This window comes from Rhinopithecus roxellana, chromosome 13 (assembly GCF_007565055.1).
Source record: "Rhinopithecus roxellana isolate Shanxi Qingling chromosome 13, ASM756505v1, whole genome shotgun sequence".
Taxonomy (NCBI): Eukaryota; Metazoa; Chordata; class Mammalia; order Primates; family Cercopithecidae; genus Rhinopithecus; species Rhinopithecus roxellana.
This window is the reverse complement of record NC_044561.1, coordinates 132,384,085-132,405,717: the sequence shown is the minus strand read 5'-3', so window position 1 is coordinate 132,405,717 and position 21,633 is coordinate 132,384,085. Positions and strand designations below refer to the sequence as shown.

At 44.7% G+C, this 21,633-nt stretch overlaps 1 protein-coding gene across 1 annotated transcript in view; it reads right to left on the bottom strand.

Annotated features, from left to right (window-relative positions):
* Positions 1 to 19,604, bottom strand: part of UBE2G2 (ubiquitin conjugating enzyme E2 G2) — a 36,170-nt gene extending 16,566 nt beyond the window's left edge. The window contains exons 1-3 of the mRNA XM_010360151.2: positions 19,287 to 19,604; positions 2,638 to 2,673; positions 2,498 to 2,543 (exon numbers count right to left, since the gene is read on the bottom strand). Coding sequence (XP_010358453.1) covers positions 2,498 to 2,543; positions 2,638 to 2,673; positions 19,287 to 19,329 — 125 coding nt within the window. The 5' untranslated portion in view covers positions 19,330 to 19,604. The remainder of the gene's footprint in view (positions 1 to 2,497; positions 2,544 to 2,637; positions 2,674 to 19,286) is intronic.
* Positions 19,605 to 21,633: the final 2,029 nt, after the last annotated feature.

Genomic DNA, 21,633 nt, shown 5'->3' with positions numbered 1-21,633 from the left:
CCAAGGTAAAAATTTCAGTGCATCTTTGACATGTCTGTGTCCTCAGACAAGGGCCCTAATACATAAAAGGCACTTAGTATTTGTTGCTTAGGTATCTAAAATGACATTTTCTTCACTGGCCCTTAAGGCAAGCACAACAGCAAAAACCAACAGCCATTAGACTTCCGTGAGGCAACCCCAGGTTTTAGAAATACTAGGGTAGAGAGGCGGCCCTGGAAGCCATCAAAGAATAAAGAGAAAAAGAAGAAACCTATCACCAAGGAGTAAAGACTTAGCCAGATGTCTGCCAAAACAGCAGGGTGAGACAAACCGATGGGAGGACAGTTAATTCCCTAATAGGCGTTTTAAGTGCACTTGTAAACGGCCTCTTGTTTGTGAAGGGTCTGGAACAGGACCAAAACCCACAAACTCACCAGGATCTTCAAGCAGGGGAATTCCACACTAATGCAAAAAGCCTTGTTCAAACACAAAAGTGCTCTACCTAAAAATAGTTCTAATTACTTTTTAAGACAGGTTTTTCAAAATATTGGTTTAATTTTATACTGTTTATTTAAAAATTGGTAATAGTTACCCTAATAGATTTTTAACAATGAACATTTTTTTAAAACCACACTGGAAGGCTCAACTGTTCCTTTAATGAGCTTCCAAATAGGCGTACTGAGGAGCCAACATCCCCCAAATACTGCAGACCTGACAGGCGTCTTTAACCTCTACACAAAAACAGGCCTCCCGCTACTCTGCGCCCCTGCAGCAGGCATGCTGCCCCGCTGGCTGAGTGCAGGTGCGCCTGTGTTAACACATGAAACAAGCAGGTTACACATCAGCTCACGTACATGATCTCCTGCTTCTACAGAAATAAAACATCTGCCCCGATACAAGTACACAGCCCCACAGTTCAGTAATAAGGACAGTGCAGACTGTGGGACTCGCCATTCATCTCATAACTGCTTTGGGGGCCACATTATACACAAACACAGATTCCAGAAACCTTCAGACACAGAAAAAACGCATGCCATAGGCCCAAGCAATTAGGATATTACAAATGATCAGGAAATGGCAGGCCTGCCGTACCATCTGAATAGTGTTTGATGAATTTTTAAAAACATTTTGTTTATCCAAAAAACTAATTTTCATATCAATTTAACCTCCACAGACAACACTTAGCTGTGATTTGTTTCTCAGACTAACCCATAGAGCATTAAGAATTAATGTGATCCAAGCAACTGGCAAATTCCAAAAGCATAATGGAGTTTAAGGTCACATCAAGCCAGAGCTCATACTTGTTTCACAGCCCTCACTTGCTGGTCCTTGCCCTCTAGAGCACTTCTCAATGCAACAAAATCCAACCCGAAACCTTTCTGCAAATTAAAAGACCTCACTAATGAGAAAACAGAGACTGGGCTTGGCGCTGTGGCTCAAACCTGTTATCCCAGCACTTTGGGAGGCCAAGGCAGGGGGATCACCTGAGGTCAGGAGTTCGAGACCAGCCTGGCCAACATGGGGAATCCCTGTCTCTACTAAAAATACAAAAATTAGCCGGGCATGGTGGTGGGTACCTGTAATCCCAGCTACTAGGGAGGCTGAGGCAGGAGAATCGCTTTAACCCAGGGGACAGAGGTTGCAGTGAGCCGAGGTCACGTCACTGCACTCCAGCCTGGGCACCAACAGTGAAATTACACCTCAAAATAAAAAAAAGAAAAAGAAAAAGGAAAGAAAGAAAATAGAGACTGATTACAAATTTCAGCTTCCTAAATTTTACTTAACCTCACTTTGCTGAAAATATACTAAGAATGGCCAAAAATTGCACATCTAAGGTAGAAAGAAGAAAAAGCAAAGTGAGTCGAGGCCATAGAACACTCTAAAATCAGGGGTCCACGTGTTTCTCTTTCCAAGCAACGCCACCCTAAGTTAAATGCCATGAATCCCAGAACCATGCTGCTCACTTACTTGGGTCAGACAGAATGCAAAGCCAATAAATCCAGACGAGGCAACAGAAAAAGGAGAAGCAGTACAGGAAGATACAAACTGGGAGGAAAGGAGAAGAAAAAGAAGTCCTGGCCCAAAGGCACGGCAGGCAAGGCTGCACTAACATGCCTGCTGTGATCAGACACACCTTCGAGGACCCTTTTCTCGTCAAAATTTCAGACCTGTAGGGACCACTTCTGGAAGCCAAAGCCACCTACACCATCTGAAGTTAATTTAACCACGATCATACAACATTCCAAAATTACCACCTTAAAATTCTCAAATATATAATACATATATTACATGCTTATAACTAAACCTTTGATTGGCTCTAAGGAAACACTCATTTCTTTTGGATCAACGCTCAGGTTCTTCTCTGCTTTCAGACCAGCAGCCTAGAGAAGAGGTGGGCATTACTGGAGAACTCAGTCTTTTTTTCAGGTGACGCTTTTGGGCACAGTCACACTGCTGATGTGATTCTTACATCTGACTTCCAGCAAAGACCTAAAAAGTACACATAAGATTAACTTACATGATCAATGCCTCCCATTCAAAAAAATTCTCTTCATTCATGGGGCCTGTAGGGTGAGAAAAAATTTCACAACATTTTAACTTTGAAGGAACTTTGGCAATTAAAAGTAAATTATAAGGAAGTTAACTTTGGTACCTTACCTGCTACAATTCCTTCTGGAGGATTCAGTGTTAATTCTATAAAATTAACAAGTAAAACCATTACCAAACAGAATAAATGTTACAATGTCATTTTAACAAAACACCTTTACAAAATATATAAGCCTATAAACCATAGAATATGCATATTAACTAGTGAAAATTCTGTTTGCCCAAAGTGAATACCTAGTACAATAGTGGTTCTGATAAAGACCACACAAAGAGTTTTTTGGTTTTTTTTTGCGACAGAGTCTCACTTACTCTGTCGCCCAGGCTGAAGCGCAGTGGCGTGATCTCGGCTCACTGCAAGCTCTGCTTCCTGGGTTCACGCCATTCTCCTGCCTCAGCCTCCTGAGTAGCTGGGACTACAGGCGCCTACCACCAGGCCCAGCTAATTTTTGTATTTTTAGTAGAGACGGGGTTTCACCATGTTAGCCAGGATGGTCTAGATCTCCTGACTCAGCCTCCCAAAGTGCTGGGATTACAGGCATGAGCCAGCGCGCCGGCCCAAACAGTTCTTTATACCAACAAAATACAGACTTTCATTTTTCTTTTTATTTTTACTAATGCAAAAGCAAACATAAGAGGTACAGTGTCTTTCCAAACTGTTTCGGCTGGTTACTTTGTTATTTAGTTTTGACACAGGGTCTCACTCTGGTTGCCCAGGCTGGAGTGCAGTGGGCAGAGTACTGGGGAAAATAATAAAACAGTAAGCAAACATACAGAAAAAAAAAATCAACGAAACCAAAAAGTGGTTCTTTGAAGAGACAGAAAATTAATAGATCCTTGCCAAATAAATATAAGGTATAAGGACTGAAAAAGAAAGAAAACTCATTATTCACAGATGCTATGTCCATATACACAGGAAAGACCCAAAAAATCTAAAGATAATTAGTAAAAGTGAGTTTGGCACAGTTGCTGAAGATGAGGTATATACGTGTGTGTGTGTATGTCTAAAAGATATATAAAAATGCAAACAAGAATAGCCAAGACACTATCTTTAAAAAGAATAAACAGAAAGCTTCGTCTATGAGTTACCAAGCCTTCCTTACAGAGCTATGGAAATTAAGGCAATGTAGCACTGGCTCGAAGTTAAATTGAACCATGGAGCAGAAGAGAGAGCCCAGAAGTATACCTGTGCCAACACAGACCCTGACTCGAGGGAACACAGAGCTATGGCCCAGAGGCAAAGGGCAGTCTTTTCCATGAATGATGCTCATCTCTAAGACAAAAAAAAAAATCAAACTTTCCCCATCTCACACCACATACAAAAATCAAAATAGGTAAGAAGAAAAAAGGAGGCAGAGTTGAACAGAGCCACTGCCAGAGTCAACATGGATGGTGCAGTGGTCCAAACGCTTTTGTCCCCCCAAAACTCCTATGTTGAATCCTAATGTATGTGGTATTGGGAGGTGGGGCCTTTGGGAGGAGATTAGGTCAGGGGGGCAGAACTCTCATGAATGGAGTTAGTGCCTTTATAAGAAACAAGAGAGATTTGCCTCTTGGCCACGTAAGGGCACAAGGATAAAACAGTCATCTGCAAACCAGGAAGACAGCCCTTACCAGACTTGCCAGCCTCCAGAATTGGGAGCAATAAACGTTTGTCATTTAAGCTCCCTGGTCTTTGGTATTTTTTTACAGCAGCCTGGACTAAAACAGATGACAAATAAGCATATGAGAAAATGCTCAACATTGTGAATCATAAGAGTAATGCAAATTAAAACCACAATAAGATACAGCTCAATAGCTTCAGCATTATCCATACCTTTATTCACAACAGAATGACCAAAATCAAAGACTAACTGCTGGCAAGTTTAGCAAGTAGATCTCTTGTGCATCAGTGATGGGAATGCAAAATGGTCTGGTTACCCTTTGGGAAAGAAGTTTGACTATTTCCACTAAAATTAACTATATATTGACCCTAAGACCCAGCAATTCTACTGGGTCTTATGTTGCCATAGACTTGGGTGTGAATGTTCATAATAGTCCCAAACTGGAAACAACCCAAAAGTCCACTGATATGCTTTGGCTTTGTGTCCCCACCCAAATCTCATCTTGAATTGTAATCTCAAGGTGCTGAGGGAGGAACCTGGTGGGAGTTGACTGGATCATGGGGCAATTTCCTCCATGCTGTTCTCATGATAGTGAGTTCTCATGAGATCTGGTGGTTTTATAAGTGTTCGAAAGTACCTCCTTCACTCCTTCTCTCTCTCTTGCCACCTTGTGAAGAAGGTGCTTGCTTCCCCTTCGGCTTCTGTCATGACTCTAAGTTTCCTGAGGACTCCCTAGCCATGGGGAAGTGAGTCAATCAAACCTCTTTCCTTTATAAATTACCCAGTCTCAGGGAAGTTCTTACAGCAGTGTGAAAACAGACGAATACGGTAAATTGGTACCAGGGTGCTGCTATAAAGACAACCTGAAAATGTAGAAGCAACTTCGGAACTGGGTAGTAGGCAGAGGCTGGAACAGTTTGGAGGGCTTAGAAGAAGGAAGATGTGGGAAAGTCTGGAACTTCCCAGAGACTTGCTGAATGCTTTTGACCAAAATGCTGATAGTGACACGGACAATGAAGCCCAGGCTGAGGTGGTCTGAAAAAGAGATGAGGAACTTCTTGGGAACTGGAGCAAAAGTCACTCTTCTTACGTTTTAACAAAGAGAATGGTGAGATTTTGCCCCTGCCCTAGAGATCTGTGGAACTCTGAACTTCAGATGATCTGAAATTGGAACTTGTGTTTAAAAGGAAAGCAGGGAGTAAAAGTTTGAAAACTTTGCAGCATGACGATGCAATAAAAAAGAAATACCCAATTTCTGGAGAGAAATTCAAGGCAGCTGCAGAAATTCACATAAGAAGGAGCCAAATATTAATCGCCAAGACAATTGGGAAAATGTCTCCAGAGCATGTCAGAGATCTTGGCAGCAGCCCCTCCCATCACATGCAGGGAGGCCTAGGAGGGAAAAATGGTTTTGTGGGCCTGGGCCAGGCCCAGCCCCGCCACTACTCTGTGCAGCCTTGGTACTTGGTGCCCTGTGTCCCAGCTTTTCCAGCTCCAGCCATGGCTAAAAAGGGCCAAGGTACAGCTCAGGCTATTGCTTCATAGGGTGCAAACCCCAAGCCTTGGCAGTTTCCACGTGGTGTTGGGCCTGTGGGTGCAAAGAATTCAATAACTGACATTTGGGAACCTTCACCTACATTTCAGAGGATGTATGGAAACACCTGGATGTCCACACAGAAATCTGCTGCAGGGGCAGGGCCCTCATGGAGAACCTCTGCTAGGGCATTGAGGAAGGGAAATGTGGGGTTGGAACTCCCAGAGTCCCCACTGGGGCACTGTCTAGTGAAGCTGTGAGAAGAGGACAACCATCCTCCAGACCCCAGAACAGCAGATCCACCAAGAGCTTTGCACTGTGCACCTGGAAAAGCCGAAGACACTCAATGCCCACCATGAAAGTAACCGAAGGGGGTGGGTGCGTGAGGGCTGTCCCCTACAAAGCCACAGGGGCGGAGCTGCCCAAGGCCATGAAAGCCACTCCTTGCATCAGTGTGCCCTGGATGCGAGACATGGGGTCACAAAGGAGATCATTTTGAGCTTTAAGATTTAATGACTGCCCAACTGGATTTCGGACTTGCATTGGGGTCTGCAGTCCTTTGTTTTGGCCAATTTCTTCCATTGGAAATGGGAGTATTTATCCAATGCCTGTATTTCCATTGTATCTTGAAAGTAACTAACTTGCTTTTGATTTTACAGGCTGCTAGACGGAAAGGACTTACCTTGTTGCAGATGAGACTCTGGACTTGGACTTTTGAGTTAATGATGAAATGAGTTAAGACTTGGGGGCCTTGCTGGGAAGGCATGATTTGTTTTGAAATGGAATGGAATGGAATGGTTTTGAAACGAACGTGAGATTTGGGAGGGGTCGGGGAGAAATGATATGGTTTGGCTTTGTGTCCCTACCCATATCTCACCTTGAATTATAATCCCCAAAGTGTTGAGGGAGGAACCTAGCAGGAGGTGACTGGACCATGGGGGCAGTTTCCCTCATGCTGTTCTCATGATAACGAGTTCTCAGGAGAACTCATAGTTCTGTAAGTGTGTGGCAAGTTCTTCCTTGGTTTGCTCTTCTCTTCTCCTGCTCTTCTCTCTCCCATCCCCTTGACAAGAGATCTGTTTCCCCTTCTGCCATAATTATAAATTTCCTGAAGCCCCCCAGTTATGCAAAACTGTGAGTCAACTAAACCTCTTTCCTTTATAATTACCCAGTCTCAGGTAGTATCTTTATAGCAGTATAAGAATGGGCTAATATATCCATCAACCGTTTGATGAACCCACATCCTGCTATGAACAGGGCCTACACAAGGAAAAATTATTTCACTCAAAATGCCACTAACACCTGCTGAGAAGCCCTGATCCAGGGAACAGAGGTCCTGAAGAGACCCAAGCGCTGTCACAAGGGTGTGACGACACCCAGCAGTGAGAAGAGACAGAGTGGTAAGGAGGGGCCAGCAAGGCAGGTCAAAGGCAAGTGCTGGCCCCAAGGGCCAAGTGCATTAAACATTTCAGGGGCGGGTGGGAATTGAATGTGAATGAGGTCAAGTACCAAGCAGACTAAGACCTTGGATTTCACAAGACACACCCTGATGGTCTCCCTTTGTGCCTCTTAGTATGGAACAGATCAGGAGAAATAACCACAGAACCCAATTTGCCAGGCTTCCTACACCAAGTCATCTAAAATCTAGTCCCATTCTTGTGTCTCAAGCCAAACCGCCTAATTATAAGAAAAAAAAATAACAGATTAAGGCAGACAGACTGTGAACTGCTAAGCAGGTGGGGTGCGGGAGAAACACAATGTCAGTGGGCAACTAAGTAGAGGCCTGGCAGTAGAATACACAAAAGTTTTACAAATCACTTTCGTGGAACTATGAAGAAGAGCTCGTACCAAAGAGAGTTGGCTTTATTCTTCATCTGGAGTTCCCCTTTGGCACTCCCCTGTGTGACACCCTCCCTTAGGGAGGGGAAAGGGTGGTCTAAACACTGCAGCTCCAGACCTGCTCCTGGCGATGCAGGCTCTGCACAGAGACCTGCCCAGGTGTGCGCTGACCTTCCCGCCAGCTTTGTTATTCAACAGTGGCCTCTACTGGTCAATAAAGAAATGCAGCAATAAAGAACTGCAGAGTTCAGAGGCTGGAGGGAATGGTTCTGGACACTTGATTTTTTCCGTTTTGTTTTTTTGCTTCCAAAGCATATACACGCACACACAAAATAATATACAGCTTCGTGTTTACTGATAAGAAACAAGTTCAAAAAAAGATACGAATCTTAGTATCAGGGCAATTTTCAGAGGCCATTCCTTGCCACTTAAAAGAGTGGCTTAACAAATAGCCACCACACAGTGAAATATAAATTTAACCTTTGACCCAGCACTTTCATTTCTAGGAATCCATTCCACGATAACATCGGTGAAGATAAAAGATGTATACACAGGCTATTCATTTCAGGACAATTTGTAAAAACAAAAAGAAATTAAAAAGGACTCGAGTGTCTTATCAACAGAGGACCAGTCAAATTATGATACATATACCAGTGGGATACTTTGCAGGTATACATACCTCTACATGCTAATACAGAACAAACTCCAGGACATATTACATGAAAAAAACAAGGTGGAGAAAAGTGTGTGACTAGGGCCTTTAATGAGGTAATTAAAATTAATGTGGTCATTAGGGTGGACCTTAATCCAATCTGACTAATGTCCTTATAAGAAGAGATGAGGACACAGGCATAGATGACAGGCCTCAGAAGAAACCAGCCCTGCCTGCCCTATTCCTTATCTTGGACTACCAGCCTCCAGGACTATGAGGAAATACATTTCTGTTGTTTAAGCCATGCCCACTTTGTGTAGAGCAGCCCTAGCAAACATAATGCTGAAACAACTGCACTGCCATTTACAAATAATTTACAAATAAACATTGGCCTTTATCTCACACCATGTGGAAAACTTTATTATATGGATCCCAGACCTAAATATGAGAGCTGAAACTATAAAACATCTAGAAAAAATCACAGGAGAAAATCCTACTGCCACCTGACGTTTGGCAGCTATTTCTTAAATAGAACACAATAGCAAGAAATATTTTAAAAGTCAATAACTGAATTTCATTGAAATAATAAAAACCCTCCTTTATTTTTTTGAGACGGAGTCTCGCTCTGTCACCCAGGCTGGAGTGCAGTGGCGCGATCTCAGCTCACTGCAAGCTCTGTCTCCTGGGTTCACGCCATTCTCCTGCCTCAGCCTCCTGAGTAGCTGGGACTACAGGCGCCTCACACCACGCTAGGCTAATTTTTTGTATTTTTAGTAGAGATGGGGGTTTCACTGTGTCAGCCACGATGGTCTTGAACTCCCGACCTCGTGATCTGCCCACCTCAGCCTCCCAAAGTGCTGGGATTACAGGCGTGAGCCACTGCACCCAGCCAAAGAACTCATAAAACTTAAGAAAATTGGCTGGGCACGGTGGCTCAAGCCTGTAATCCCAGCACTTTGGGAGGCCGAGACGGGCGGATCACAAGGTCAGGAAATCGAGACCATCCTGGCTAATACGGTGAAACCTCGTCTCTACTAAAAAATACAAAAAAAAACTAGCCGGGCGAGGTGGCGGGCACCTGTAGTCCCAGCTACTCGGGAGGCTGAGGCAGGAGAATGGCGTCAACCCGGGCGGCAGAGCTAGCAGTGAGCTGAGATCCGGCCACTGCACTCCAGCCTGGGTGACAGAGCGAGACTCCCTCTCAAAAAAAAAAAACAAAAAACAAAAAAAAAACTTAAGAAAAGCAACACAATTTTAAAAGGAGCAAAGACTCAAGTCGCTTCATCAAAAATGACACATGGATGACAAATAAACACATGAAATGATGCTCAACATCATGAGTCTTATGGAAGTGCAAATTAAAACCTCAGTAAGGGCCCGGGGTGGTGGTTCACGCCCGTAACCCCAGCACTTTGGGAGGCCAAGGCGAACTCCTGAGGTCAGGAGTTAGAGACCAGCCTAGCCAACACAATGAAACCCTGTTTCTACTACACAAAAATTAGCCAGGTGTGGTGGCAAGCGCCTGTAGCCCCAGCTACTTGGGAAGCTGAGGCAGGAGAATTACTTGAAGCCAGGAGGCAGATGTTGTAGTGAGCCGAGATCATGCCACTGCACCCCAGCCTGGATGACAGAGCGAGACAGTCTCAAAAAAAAAAAAAAAAAAAAAAAAAAAAAAAAAAAAAAACCAATAAAACCCCAATAAGACTGCTATACACCCAATAGAATAGCTAAAATTTTTAAAACTGATGAGCACAGTGGCTCACAGTTGTAATCCCAACACTTTGGGAAGTCAAGACGGGCAGATTGCTTGGGCCCACAAGTTCAAGACAAGCCTGGGCAACATGGTGAAACGCTATCTCTACCAAAAATACAAAAATTAGCTAAGCGAGGTGGCATGTGACTGTAATCCCAGCTTCTGGGGAGGCTGAGGTGGCAGGATTGCTTGAGCCTGGGAGGCAGAGGCTGCAGTGAGCCATGACTGCACCACTGTACTCTAGCCTGAGTGACAGACAACCTGTCTCAAAAACAAAACAAAACAAAACACAACTGGTCACGCCAAGTGTCAGCGAGGAGGTAGGGCAATGGGATCACTTAATACAGATGCTAGTGAAATGTGAACTGGAGGAAAACAGTTTGGCCATTTCTTTAAAAATTAAACATACTGCCGGGCGCGGTGGCTCAAGCCTGTAATCCCAGCACTTTGGGAGGCCGAGACGGGCGGATCACGAGGTCAGGAGATCGAGACCATCCTGGCTAACACGGTGAAACCCCGTCTCTACTAAAAAATACAAAAAAACTAGCCGGGCGAGGTGGCGGGCGTCTGTAGTCCCAGCTACTTGGGAGGCTGAGGCAGGAGAATGGCGTAAACCTGGGAGGCGGAGCTTGCAGTGAGCTGAGATCCGGCCACTGCACTCCAGCCAGGGCGACAGAGCGAGACTCCGTCTCAAAAAAAAAAAAAAAAAAAAAAAAAAAAAAAAAAAAAAAAAAATTAAACATACACTTCCCATTATAACTCTGGTTATTTACACAGGTGAAATAAAAGCATATATCCACAGAAAGACATGTACACAAATGTTCATAGCAGGTTTATTTCTAATAGCCTAGACCTGGAAACAATCCAAATGTCCATCAACAGGTAAATATATAAATAAATTGTAGTCTATCCATGCAATGGACTACTACTCTGCAATAAAAAAAGAACAAAATACTGACACAGGCAACAACACACATGAATCTCAATATAATAATGCTGAATGAAACAAGTCTGATAAGAGTAAAGTACAAAACAACCTACATGGTAAGTGAAAGTAGATGGGTCACCACCTGAGAACTGGGGCAGAAGGGAAGAAGGGAGAGATGAATTAAAAAGGGGGCAGGAGGAAACTTTTGGGGATAATAGACACATTCATCACCTTGACTGTGGTGATAGTTTCATGGGAATACACACATATCACAACTCACCAAATTGTATGCTTCAATATGTCAGTTTACTATACGTCAATAGTACCTCAAAGCTTTTTTTTTAAGGTGGCTGGGGAAAAAATGACAGCATAAAGGCTAAAAAGATGAAGCACAAACAGGGATAAAATAATCATAGCATATATAACCAACACAAGATTAGGGGTAGAAAAAGGGATGGGATTATATAAAGAACTCCTACAAGTCAATAAGAAAAAGACAATTTATCTAAAATTGGTTTAAAAAAAATGAACAGACATTTCACAAAGGAAAAAACATGAATGACCTATCTACATGAAAGGATGCTCAACTTCATTCAGAATCACAGATGTACAAATGAAAACCTCAAGATACCACATCATACTCATCAGATCGCTAAAAACGAAATACAGTACACCACCAAGGTGTTAGCAACCATGATCAGCCCTGGGAATGATCAGCTGCTGCTGAAAGCAAAACATACTGGACAACCACACTGAAAAACAGTTTGGCATTACCAAGGAAAGCTGATTATGAGTGTTCTGTGACCCTGTGTTATGACCCAAATGTGTTCAGCAATACACATATTCAAAAACATTCACAGCAGCATTATTTGTAAAAATAAAAAACTGGAAATAACTCAAACGTCCAACGATTGAATGGATGAATTGTGGCTTATTCACAAAATGAAATACTAGCCGGGCGCGGTGGCTCAAGCCTGTAATCCCAGCACTTTGGGAGGCCGAGACGGGCGGATCACGGGGTCAGGAGATCGAGACCATCCTAGCTAACACGGTGAAACCCCGTCTCTACTAAAAATTACAGAAAACTAGCCGGGCGAGGTGGCGGGCGCCTGTAGTCCCAGCTACTCGGGAGGCTGAGGCAGGAGAATGGCGTAAACCCGGGAGGCGGAGCTTGCAGTGAGCTGAGATCCGGCCACTGCACTCCAGCCTGGGCGACAGAGCGAAACTCCGTCTCAAAAAATAAAAAATAAAAAAAAATAAAAAAAGAAAAAAAAAAAAAAAAAAAAAAAAAGAAATACTACTCAACAGCGAACATAAACTAAGGCCACAGTTATGCGCGACTTAATGCCATTTCAGTAGAGGATAGGCTGCATATACAAAGAGGGTCCCCTAAGATTCTAATGGAGCTGAGAGATTCTGATCACTAATGATGTGTGTTACATTTTGCCTGCAGTATTCAGTACAGTCACAGGCTGCACAGGTTTGTAGCCTAGGAGCAACAGGCTCTACCATATAGCCTAAGTGTGTAGTAGGCACTGCCATTTGGGTTCCTGTAAGTACACTCTAGGATGTTTATACAATGATGAAATCATCTAACAACACGTTTCTCACTACCCTGGCATTAAGTGACATGACCGTAAATGCTTCAACATACATGAATTTCAAAAACAAGGCTGAGCAAAAGATTTGATTCACAGAACACATATTGTATAATTCCATTTCTACTAAGTTCAAAAACAGGTAAAAGTAAACAATATGTTAAGTGGTATATATAAAGAAAAGAAAGACTTATACAAAATTCAGAAGGGCAGTTAAGTTTTGGTGGTGGTAGGAAGGAGCACAAAGACTTCCAAGTTGCTGCCACTGTTCCATTGAAACTGGTGCCATGGACACAGACATTCATTTTATCATTTAATCAGAACATACACCTTTTCCATACTTCTACATATACAATATTCTTCACAACAAAAGTTTTAAAACTGGGCAAGACCCTGTCTCTACAAAAATAAAGTTTTTAAAAACTAAAAAGGGGACATCATGGGGAAACACGACAGTAATAGGAAGGGACAGACTGGGTCTGGTGGTTCAGAGAGGGCTCCTCCCTGTGGCAGGGAGGGCACAAGTGATGAAACCAGCCAGGGAAGGAAAGTGTCACTGCACCTAGGAGCCCAGGAGAGGAGCATATCAAGCCCGGAGAGTTAGGGGACAGCAATTAGGCCAGGAGGGCTGGAGGAGAGGGACCCAGGGGAGAGCATGCAGTCATACAGGGCACTGTGAGGACTCTGGTTCTGCTGCAACAAGGGTCCTGAGCACGGCGGCATGATCACTCTCTGCCACACTGAGGGCAGAAGAAAATGTGTCAAGAGCAAGAGGTAGAGGACCCAGCTGGATTCTAGGAAAGAATCTAGGCTAGAGGTGAGAGGCGCCTGGACCAGCAGGGAGCAGCGAGTGAAGGTTGGGATGAAGTCTGAAGGAAGGACACCAGATTACACATGGCTATAAAAGAAAGTGAGGTGTTAAGGACATTCTAAGGATTTTAGCCCAACAACTGGAAGAACAAGGCTGCTGTAAGTGCAGAGGGGGAAGGTTGTGTGAACAATGACAGTGGAAAACGCAGGAGCTCAGTTTTAGAGCTCAGTTTCGTACACGTAGGTTTTGGGTTCTAATCCTATCTAATAGGAATTAAATCCTATCTAATAGGAATTAGATACTGTACTGGGTTAGTGTCCCCTGAAAATTCAGGTACACCCAGGCTCTGTGACTGTAACCTTATTTGGACCAGACTGGGTCTTTGAAGATGTAATTGAGTTAAAATGAAGTCATATCAATTAGGTGGGCCCTAAACCGAATTACTGGTGGTCTTGTAAGAGAGAATATGGGCACCAATGCACACAGCGGGAAGATGGCTATGTGAAGATGGAGGCAGAGGATGGAATTACACTACCTCAAGCAAGAGAACACCAATAAATGCCAAGGAAGACCACCAACCACCATTAGCTGGAAGAGGCAACTAAGGGTTCTTCCCTCGAGCCCTCAAGAGGAAGACTGACCCCATCAACACCTTTATTTCAGATGTCTGGCCTCCAGAACTATGAAAGAATAAATTTCTGTTATGCTAAGCCCTCTATGGGTAGCACTTTGTATGGCAGCCCACTTCTACCTGGGTCTATCTCTGATACTCCTAGGAAAGGCTGGATGATGAATAAAAACAGGACATCAAGACAAGACAGCAGTTTAGAACAATTGAGTTCTTTCCCAGCTCTCCTTTTCCCGTTTGTGAATCTAGGCAAAATCATCTTGTCTGTTGCTCAATTCCACAAAATCTGTAAAATTAGGGGGCCTAAACAGAATCATAGCCAAGGTCCCACCACCTCTAAATTTCTGCAGTTCTATGACTATTCCCAAATACAATAAAGTGGGCCTGAACATCTATCCAAATCTATCTAAACCCCTTCTATGTACAGATTGATTCTGTCAAGTCCACCTTTATACTAGAATGTGCTACCTTAAAATACGTTATGAGGACAAACCAGATGTTAAGATACACAAAAAATAAACACTAAATTTTATCACATTATTAAGATACGGGAAAAACAAAGACCCCTCAATAACATACTGTATTCATCTTCTGTCACTGCTGTAACACAAACTACCACAAATTCAGTGATTTAAAACAACATTCATTGATGATCTCAGAGTTTCCAAGTGTCAGAAGTCTGGACACAGCATGGGCCAGCTAGTTCTCCGCTCAGTCTCACCAGGGCTGCCACTCCAAGTTCATTGAGGTTGCTGACAGAATTCAGTTCCACAGGGCTGTTGGCCTGGGGTCATTCTCAGCTTCTTGAGGCCGCCCACCTTCCTCAGCTCATGGCTCCTTTCATCTTCACAGCCAGCCACAGAAGGTAGAGATCCTGTCATATGTTGAATCCCTCTGACCGCCCCCATCCTGCCTTCATTGCCTGCTTTTGAGCCTTATGTTATTGGATCCTCCAGGGTAATCCAGAATAATCTCCCTCTCTTTAGATCAGCTGATTAGTAACCTTACTTACATCTCCAAAGGCCCTCCACCGCAGTACTAGAAAGTGCTTGAATAACTAGGGCATGGGAATATTAGAGAGGTATGTTTAGAGTTCTACCTTCCACACATAGTCCAAACTTTCATGTTAACATGTGAAAACACACAATACACTTCTGTGACAAACCTTTGGAAATCAACTATTATTTAGGTTTTATTACTGCAAACTAATTGACAATTGAAATAACAGATGAAGCTTTTGTCAGGACAGTAAAAGGGAGAACACATCTTTGCTAATGCAAATATCCTTAGAAAATACAAGTTCAACAACACAAAGACTGGCCTGAAGCAGCAGCCTGAACTTAATTTCCTATGCAGGGGTTTAATGATTTTCTTCTCAGTAAAAATGAGAAAATGGCTGCTCACAGTCTAGCCTCATCCTAGAAACAGGACTAAAATAAAACTAAAACAGAGACACAAACACAAACCAGGACACCAAGAAATGGTAGGTGTTTACACATTTGACCCACCAACCAGGTTTCCCACGAGGACACAGAAGTTAACAGTTTCCCATATCCAATCCTCTGTTCTAGTATGAACGTTGTCAGAATCAAAATGGAGTCACTTTCGTCAAACCCTGACAACACGGAGGGAGGTCAAGATGAAGACAGAAAAATCAGCCAGGTGTAGCGGCACGTGCCTGTAGTCTCAGCTACTCAGGAGGATTAAGTGAGAGGACAGCTTGAGCCCAGGATGTCAAGGCTTGCAATGAGCTGTCGTTGTGCCACTCCACTCCAGCCTGGGCGACAGAGTAAGACCCTGTCTCAAAAAAAAAAAAAAAAAAAAAAAATTATTTGCCAAAATATGCTTAATTTTTATTGCTAAAAAATGCTAACAATCATTTGCGCCTTCAGCAAATCATAATCTTTTTGCCGGTGCAGTCTTGCCCGGATATTGATGGCTGCTGACTGATCAGGGTGGTAGTTGCTGAAGGCAGGAGTGGCTGTGGTAGTTTCTGAAAATAAGACAATTAAGTTTGCCACAGGGACTGACTCTTTCACCAACGATTGCTCTGTAGTCTGTGATGTTGTCTGACAGCATTTTACCCATAGTGGAACTTCACTCAATATTGGAGTCAATACCCTCAAACCCTGCCGCTGCTTTATCAACTAAGTTAATGGAATAGTCTCAATCTTTTCTTGTCATTTCAACAATGTTCGCAGCATTTTCACCAGGAGTAGATTCCATCTCAAGAATCACTTCTTTGCTCATCTATAAGACTCAAATCCCCATCTGTTCAAGTTTGATCATGAGATTGTAGCAACTGAGTGACATCTTCATGCTCCACCTCTAACTGCAGTTCCCTTGCTATTTCCACCACATCTGTAGTTGCTTCCTCTCCTTAAAGTCATCCATGAGCATTGAAATCAACTTTTTCAAACGCCTGTTGTTGATACGGTGACCTCCCATGAATCACAGATGTTCTTAATGCCATCTAGAATAATAAATCCTTTCCAGAAGGCTTTTGATTTTCTTTGCCCAGATCCATCAAAGAAATCAACTTTCATGGCAGCTATGGCCTTATGAAATGTATTTGTTAAATAAAAGTCAAAATTGTTCCTGGATCCATGGGCTGCAGAATGGGTGTTGTGTTAGGCATAAAAACATTTATCTCCTTATACATCTCCATCAGAGCTCTTGAGGGACCAGGTGCACTGTCAGCAATAATATTTTGAAAATAATCTTTTTTTTCCTGAGCAGTAGGTCTCAACAGTGGGCTTATATTCAGTAAACCATGCTGTACACAGATGTGCTGTCATCCAGGCTGTTGTACCATCTCTAGAGCTCACAGTAGATTTAGCATAATTTTTAAGGGCCCTAAGATTTTCTGAATGATAAATGAGCACTGGCTTCAACTCAAAGTCAACTTAAAGTGACCGACATTAGCCCCTAACAAGAGTCAGCCTGTCCTTTGAAGCCAGTCACTGACTTCTCTCTAGCTGTTTAAGTTGTATATGGCATCTCTCTTCCCAATACCGCATAGGCTATTTTACGTACCTTGTAAATCTACTGCTTAATTTAGGAGCCACTTTCATCTTGATCTTAGCTAGATCATCTGGAGAACTTGCTGCTTCACCTTGTGCTTTTATGTTACGGAGACAGGTTATTTACTTCAATCTCATGAACCAACCTCTACAAGCTTCCAATTTTTCTTCTGCAGCTTCCTCACTGCTCTCAGCCTTCATAAAACTGAAGAGTTAGGGCCTTGCTCTGGATTAGGCTTTGGCTTAAGGGAATTTTATGAGTGGTTTGATCTTCTATCCAAACCACTAAAACTTTCTTCATATAAGCAGTAAGGCTTTTTCACTTTATCATTCATTGTGTTCAACAGAGCAGCACTTTTAATTTCCTTCAAGAACTTTTCCTTTGCATTCACAACTTGGCTAACTGGGGCAAGAGACCCAGCTTTCAACCTATCTTGACTTTCAACATTCTTTCCCCACTAAACTTAATCATTTCTAGCTTTTGATTTGAAGTGGGTGGAGTGCAACTCTTCACTTGTACACTTCAGCCCACTGTACCGTTATTATTGGCCTATTCAATATTGTTTTGTCTCAGGGAAGAGAGAGGCCAGGAGAGAGATGGGGAGAGAGAGATGGGGAAACAGCCACTCAGTGAAGCACACATAACATTTATTAGGACTACCATCTTTATGGGCATGGTTCGTGATGCCCCAAAATAATTACAATAGTAACATCAAAGATTACTGATCATAGATCACCGTAATAGATTAAAATGTGACACAGAGACACGAAGTGCGCAAAAATGGTGCCAACAGACTTGCTCCCATGCAGGGTTGCTTGTAAAAAAACTTGTAAACTTGTAAAATACGCAAGATCTGCGAAGTGAAGCTCAATAAAGCAAAGCGCGTGGGAAAGTGAGTGTGCCTTTAAGTTCTGCTCTAGCAGACACTAGGTGGCGAGCGTTATTTGAACTTTTACAGCAGGCCGCGTATCTGCTGCTGCACATCCATGGATTCGACCAACCAGAAATACAAAATATTTGAAAAAAATAACGATTTAAAAATACAAGTAAAAAAAATCTGTATAACTGCGCAGCATTTACACTGCATTAGGTACAAGAAGTAAACCTTGAGATGATTTAAAAGTTATGAGAGGCTATGCATACATTAAACGCAAATACCACGCCACTTTATAGTAGGGACTTGAGCATCCGTATCTGCAGGTGGGCCTGGAACCAATCCCCTCCAGATACCAAGGGATGAATGACCATACGTGAGTGAACCTGCATTTGCAATGTTTTTGTTTGCTTAAGCCAAACATCAACTCTCACTGTGCAGTGTCACCAATACAGCTATACGAAATCAAGCTACATGTATATTCACCACTTATTTTTGTTTTATCACATTTATTATTTTAGCTTATTTTTAACTTTCTTCCAAAATTACCCTCAATCTAATTACAAAAGCAGCGGCTAACTTTATTAAGAGTTTTACACATCAGGTTTTTTGCTAAGCACTTCACCTGCAGTATCAACTTTAACCTTTTAAGATAAAGAAACTGCAGAGACTGCGAGAGAGGAACAAGGTCAAAGAGCTAAGGAGTAGAGAGGCCGGGTCTGAATTCAGGCCCTGCTCTCAGTCGGCTACTATCTTGTCTCCGCCGGCGAGTCAGGTTTCTGGCGCTTTCAACACAATGGCCTTCCAAGACTTCTCGCAGCAGTTCCTCCGAGCGGGAATTCGGCGTCGAACGATGGAATGCCCAGTGCTCCTAGGTTCTCATTTCTCCCTTCGCTCTCCTCAGACATTAGAAATACCTAATGTACCGGGTAGGAAAGCACTCATGAGGTTTTCTCAACACTACCTAGGAGCAGTGACAGGTGGCACTGTTCAAAAGCCCTCTTCCTTCATTAGCGTGAAAGCCAAACTCCGACCTTCCACCTAAAGCTCCACCAACGATCTTTCCCCTTCTAACGCATACACTTTCCCCCGCTAATTCCTCAGCAGCAATTCAGGCCGTCTTCCCCAAGCTCTCACTGCACGTTCTCAAGGCTGCCAAGAAAAGAATTAATAGAAAAGAGGGGGAAAAAGGCCCGCAAAGACTCAACCGTGTGTGCTCTCAACTAACACGGCGCCGGCGCCGCCTTTACTGACGCTGGGAAGGCTTCTCCTCACTTCACGCGTGAGGGCGGGCAGCGGGCGCAGAGAGCGGCGCTCCGCGGGACCCACAGCGGGGCTCGCGGTGGAGGCCCCGGGCCCGGCTCCCCCGCCAGGCTCCCTGCCCCAGCCCCGCCGGACGACGTGGGCCCGGGAGCAGGAATGCGGGACGCTGCTGACCGCCCAGGTCCCCGAACTCACGTTTGTACTCGGCCATCAGCCTCTTCAGCGCCGTCCCCGCCATGGCCCCGCAACAGCTGCGCTGAACGACCTCGCCTCAGCCGCGCTCGTCCCTCCTGCCCCGACACCGGGGGCTGCTTCCGGGTCACCGTCACGGGCCCAGGAACTCTTCCGGGGCGTGGTGCGTAGCGCGCGTGCGCAATCGTCGAGGCGCGCTGTCGGGGCGGTGGGAGTTCAACGGGCGGCAGCGGGTTACGGTTTTCTCGGCTCTTGCCCCGGCCTTAGTCGCTCTGCGTGGTTGGTTCCGGTCCCGGCACTTACAGAGGCCTCAGGGTCCTGGTCTTATAGAGACTTTCTGAACGGTGGCGCCTGTTCTAGTGTGTGCGCTGCCGAAGGGCGGGAGGACGGCGTTTGTAGGGGGGAGGATGGAGGTTGGGGAGGGAGGGCGGAGACGAGATGGAGGTCGCGGGGCGGTGGGGGACTGCGAACAAGGCGCATGAGGCGCGGGGTCCGCACTTAACGTTCCAACCGCCCGCGGCCGGCCGGGTTTCAGGTTTGAAAAAGTGGTAAGGTTGGCTGTCCTGGCGCGTTTTCTCCACGTGTTGTGCGGCTCCGCTGGAGTTCGGGTCCAGCACCTTCTACTCCGCGGGAGACAGCCGCCGGCTCCGCTGGGCAGCCTCGACCCCAGGGCACCCCCGGGAGGGAGGGCGCGGTTCAGGTCCCTGCCCGAGCCCCTGGGGTGCTGAGAGACTCCCCAGTGACCGGCGTGGGCTCCCGGCCTCTCCACAGTTGAGGATCCTGTAAGGAGCGAGCCATTTTCCCATAATGGCTGTACTGAGTGGGTGTGCTTTCCCGATTGACCCGCTGTGAATAGGTGAGCGATTTACTCACTTCACAGTGAGTGCTTCGTGGCTGTCCAGTGCAAGGATGTATATACACACACACCTTTGCAAAAAAAAGTTTGCATCTCTTGCCTGGCTGTTTGTTGCAATAATCTCTTCATCTGTCTTTTCCTTTCCAGCATTGCAGATGATCCCTGTAAAAGAAGTCTGATCACATTCACACGCTGCTCTGCCTTGGGCCACCCCGCCTTCCTCCCAGACCCTCCCTCCCTCTCACTCCACTCCAGCTGCCCTGGCCTAGTTCAGAGTCCCTGACTTTTCCCACCCCAGAAACACTTCTGGCGGCTCTTGTCCCCGACTCTTCCCACCCTCTTTCAGTCTTTGCTCAAATGTTGCGTCTTCAGTGTGGCCTAGACCATCACCACCCGGCCTTCACCGCATACCTTTTTCTCTGCAACTCCTACCCAACACACCGTACTGTAGAACTTACTAGCATGCTATACATTTATTACCCTTATCTGTTGCTTCTAACCAAAACCGTGTTCCATGAGAGCCAAGGGTCTCTGCCTACTTCTGTCTTGTTTCTGGGGCAGCCTCTGTACCTGGACACCATATACTCTTAATACGGATTTGTCAAATCAAATCTTTTCAAATGACCACCAGTGCTTTATAAAATTGACATCGTTCGGCCGGGCGCAGTGGCTCAAGCCTGTAATCCCAGCACTTTGGGAGGCCGAGACGGGTGGATCACGAGGTCAGGAGATCGAGACCATCCTGGCTAACACCATGAAACCCCGTCTCTACTAAAAAATACAAAAAACTAGCCGGGCGAGGTGGCGGGCGCCTGTAGTCCCAGCTACTCGGGAGGCTGAGGCAGGAGAATGGCGTAAATCCGGGAGGCGGAGCTTGCAGTGAGCTGAGATCCAGCCACTGCGCTCCAGCCTGGGCGACAGAGCGAGACTCCGTCTCAAAAAACAAACAAAAAAAAAATTGACATCGTTCTTTGAGACTGTTTCAGAGAGTAATTTGTGCAAATGCAATGTGCAAAAAGTCACAATGGAGGTGTTTCCTCCCCCATTCAAGAGCTGCTCTCTCTGTAATCAGACAGCACCCCACACCCCAAGGCGTTTCTGTCCAGTGCTACTAAAGGAAAGCATCTCCCCTTTTCCAGTTATGGGAAATATGGGCAATAAAGCATTACTGTCAATGCTGTGATGCTCACTATAACATCATATGTGTGATATTTTCATAATTTTATCAATCTTCTCCAGACATCTCACTGTAGAACACTGTATGTTCTCCAATTACTATTTTTCAGAAATGTGGTTTACAGCTTCTATCAGGATTAACTTCGGCTTCAAGTGACAAAAGTCCAAAACATGGGTTGCCGAAATAAGATGGCAGTCTCTCCCCTCAGCAGGGCTGTTACACCACCTTATCTTCAGAGAACCAGGCTCTCTGCAACATTTTTCATGGTCAGCGCTCATTTCCTTATGTGAAATTCAAGTTTAGCTGGGCATCCTGTA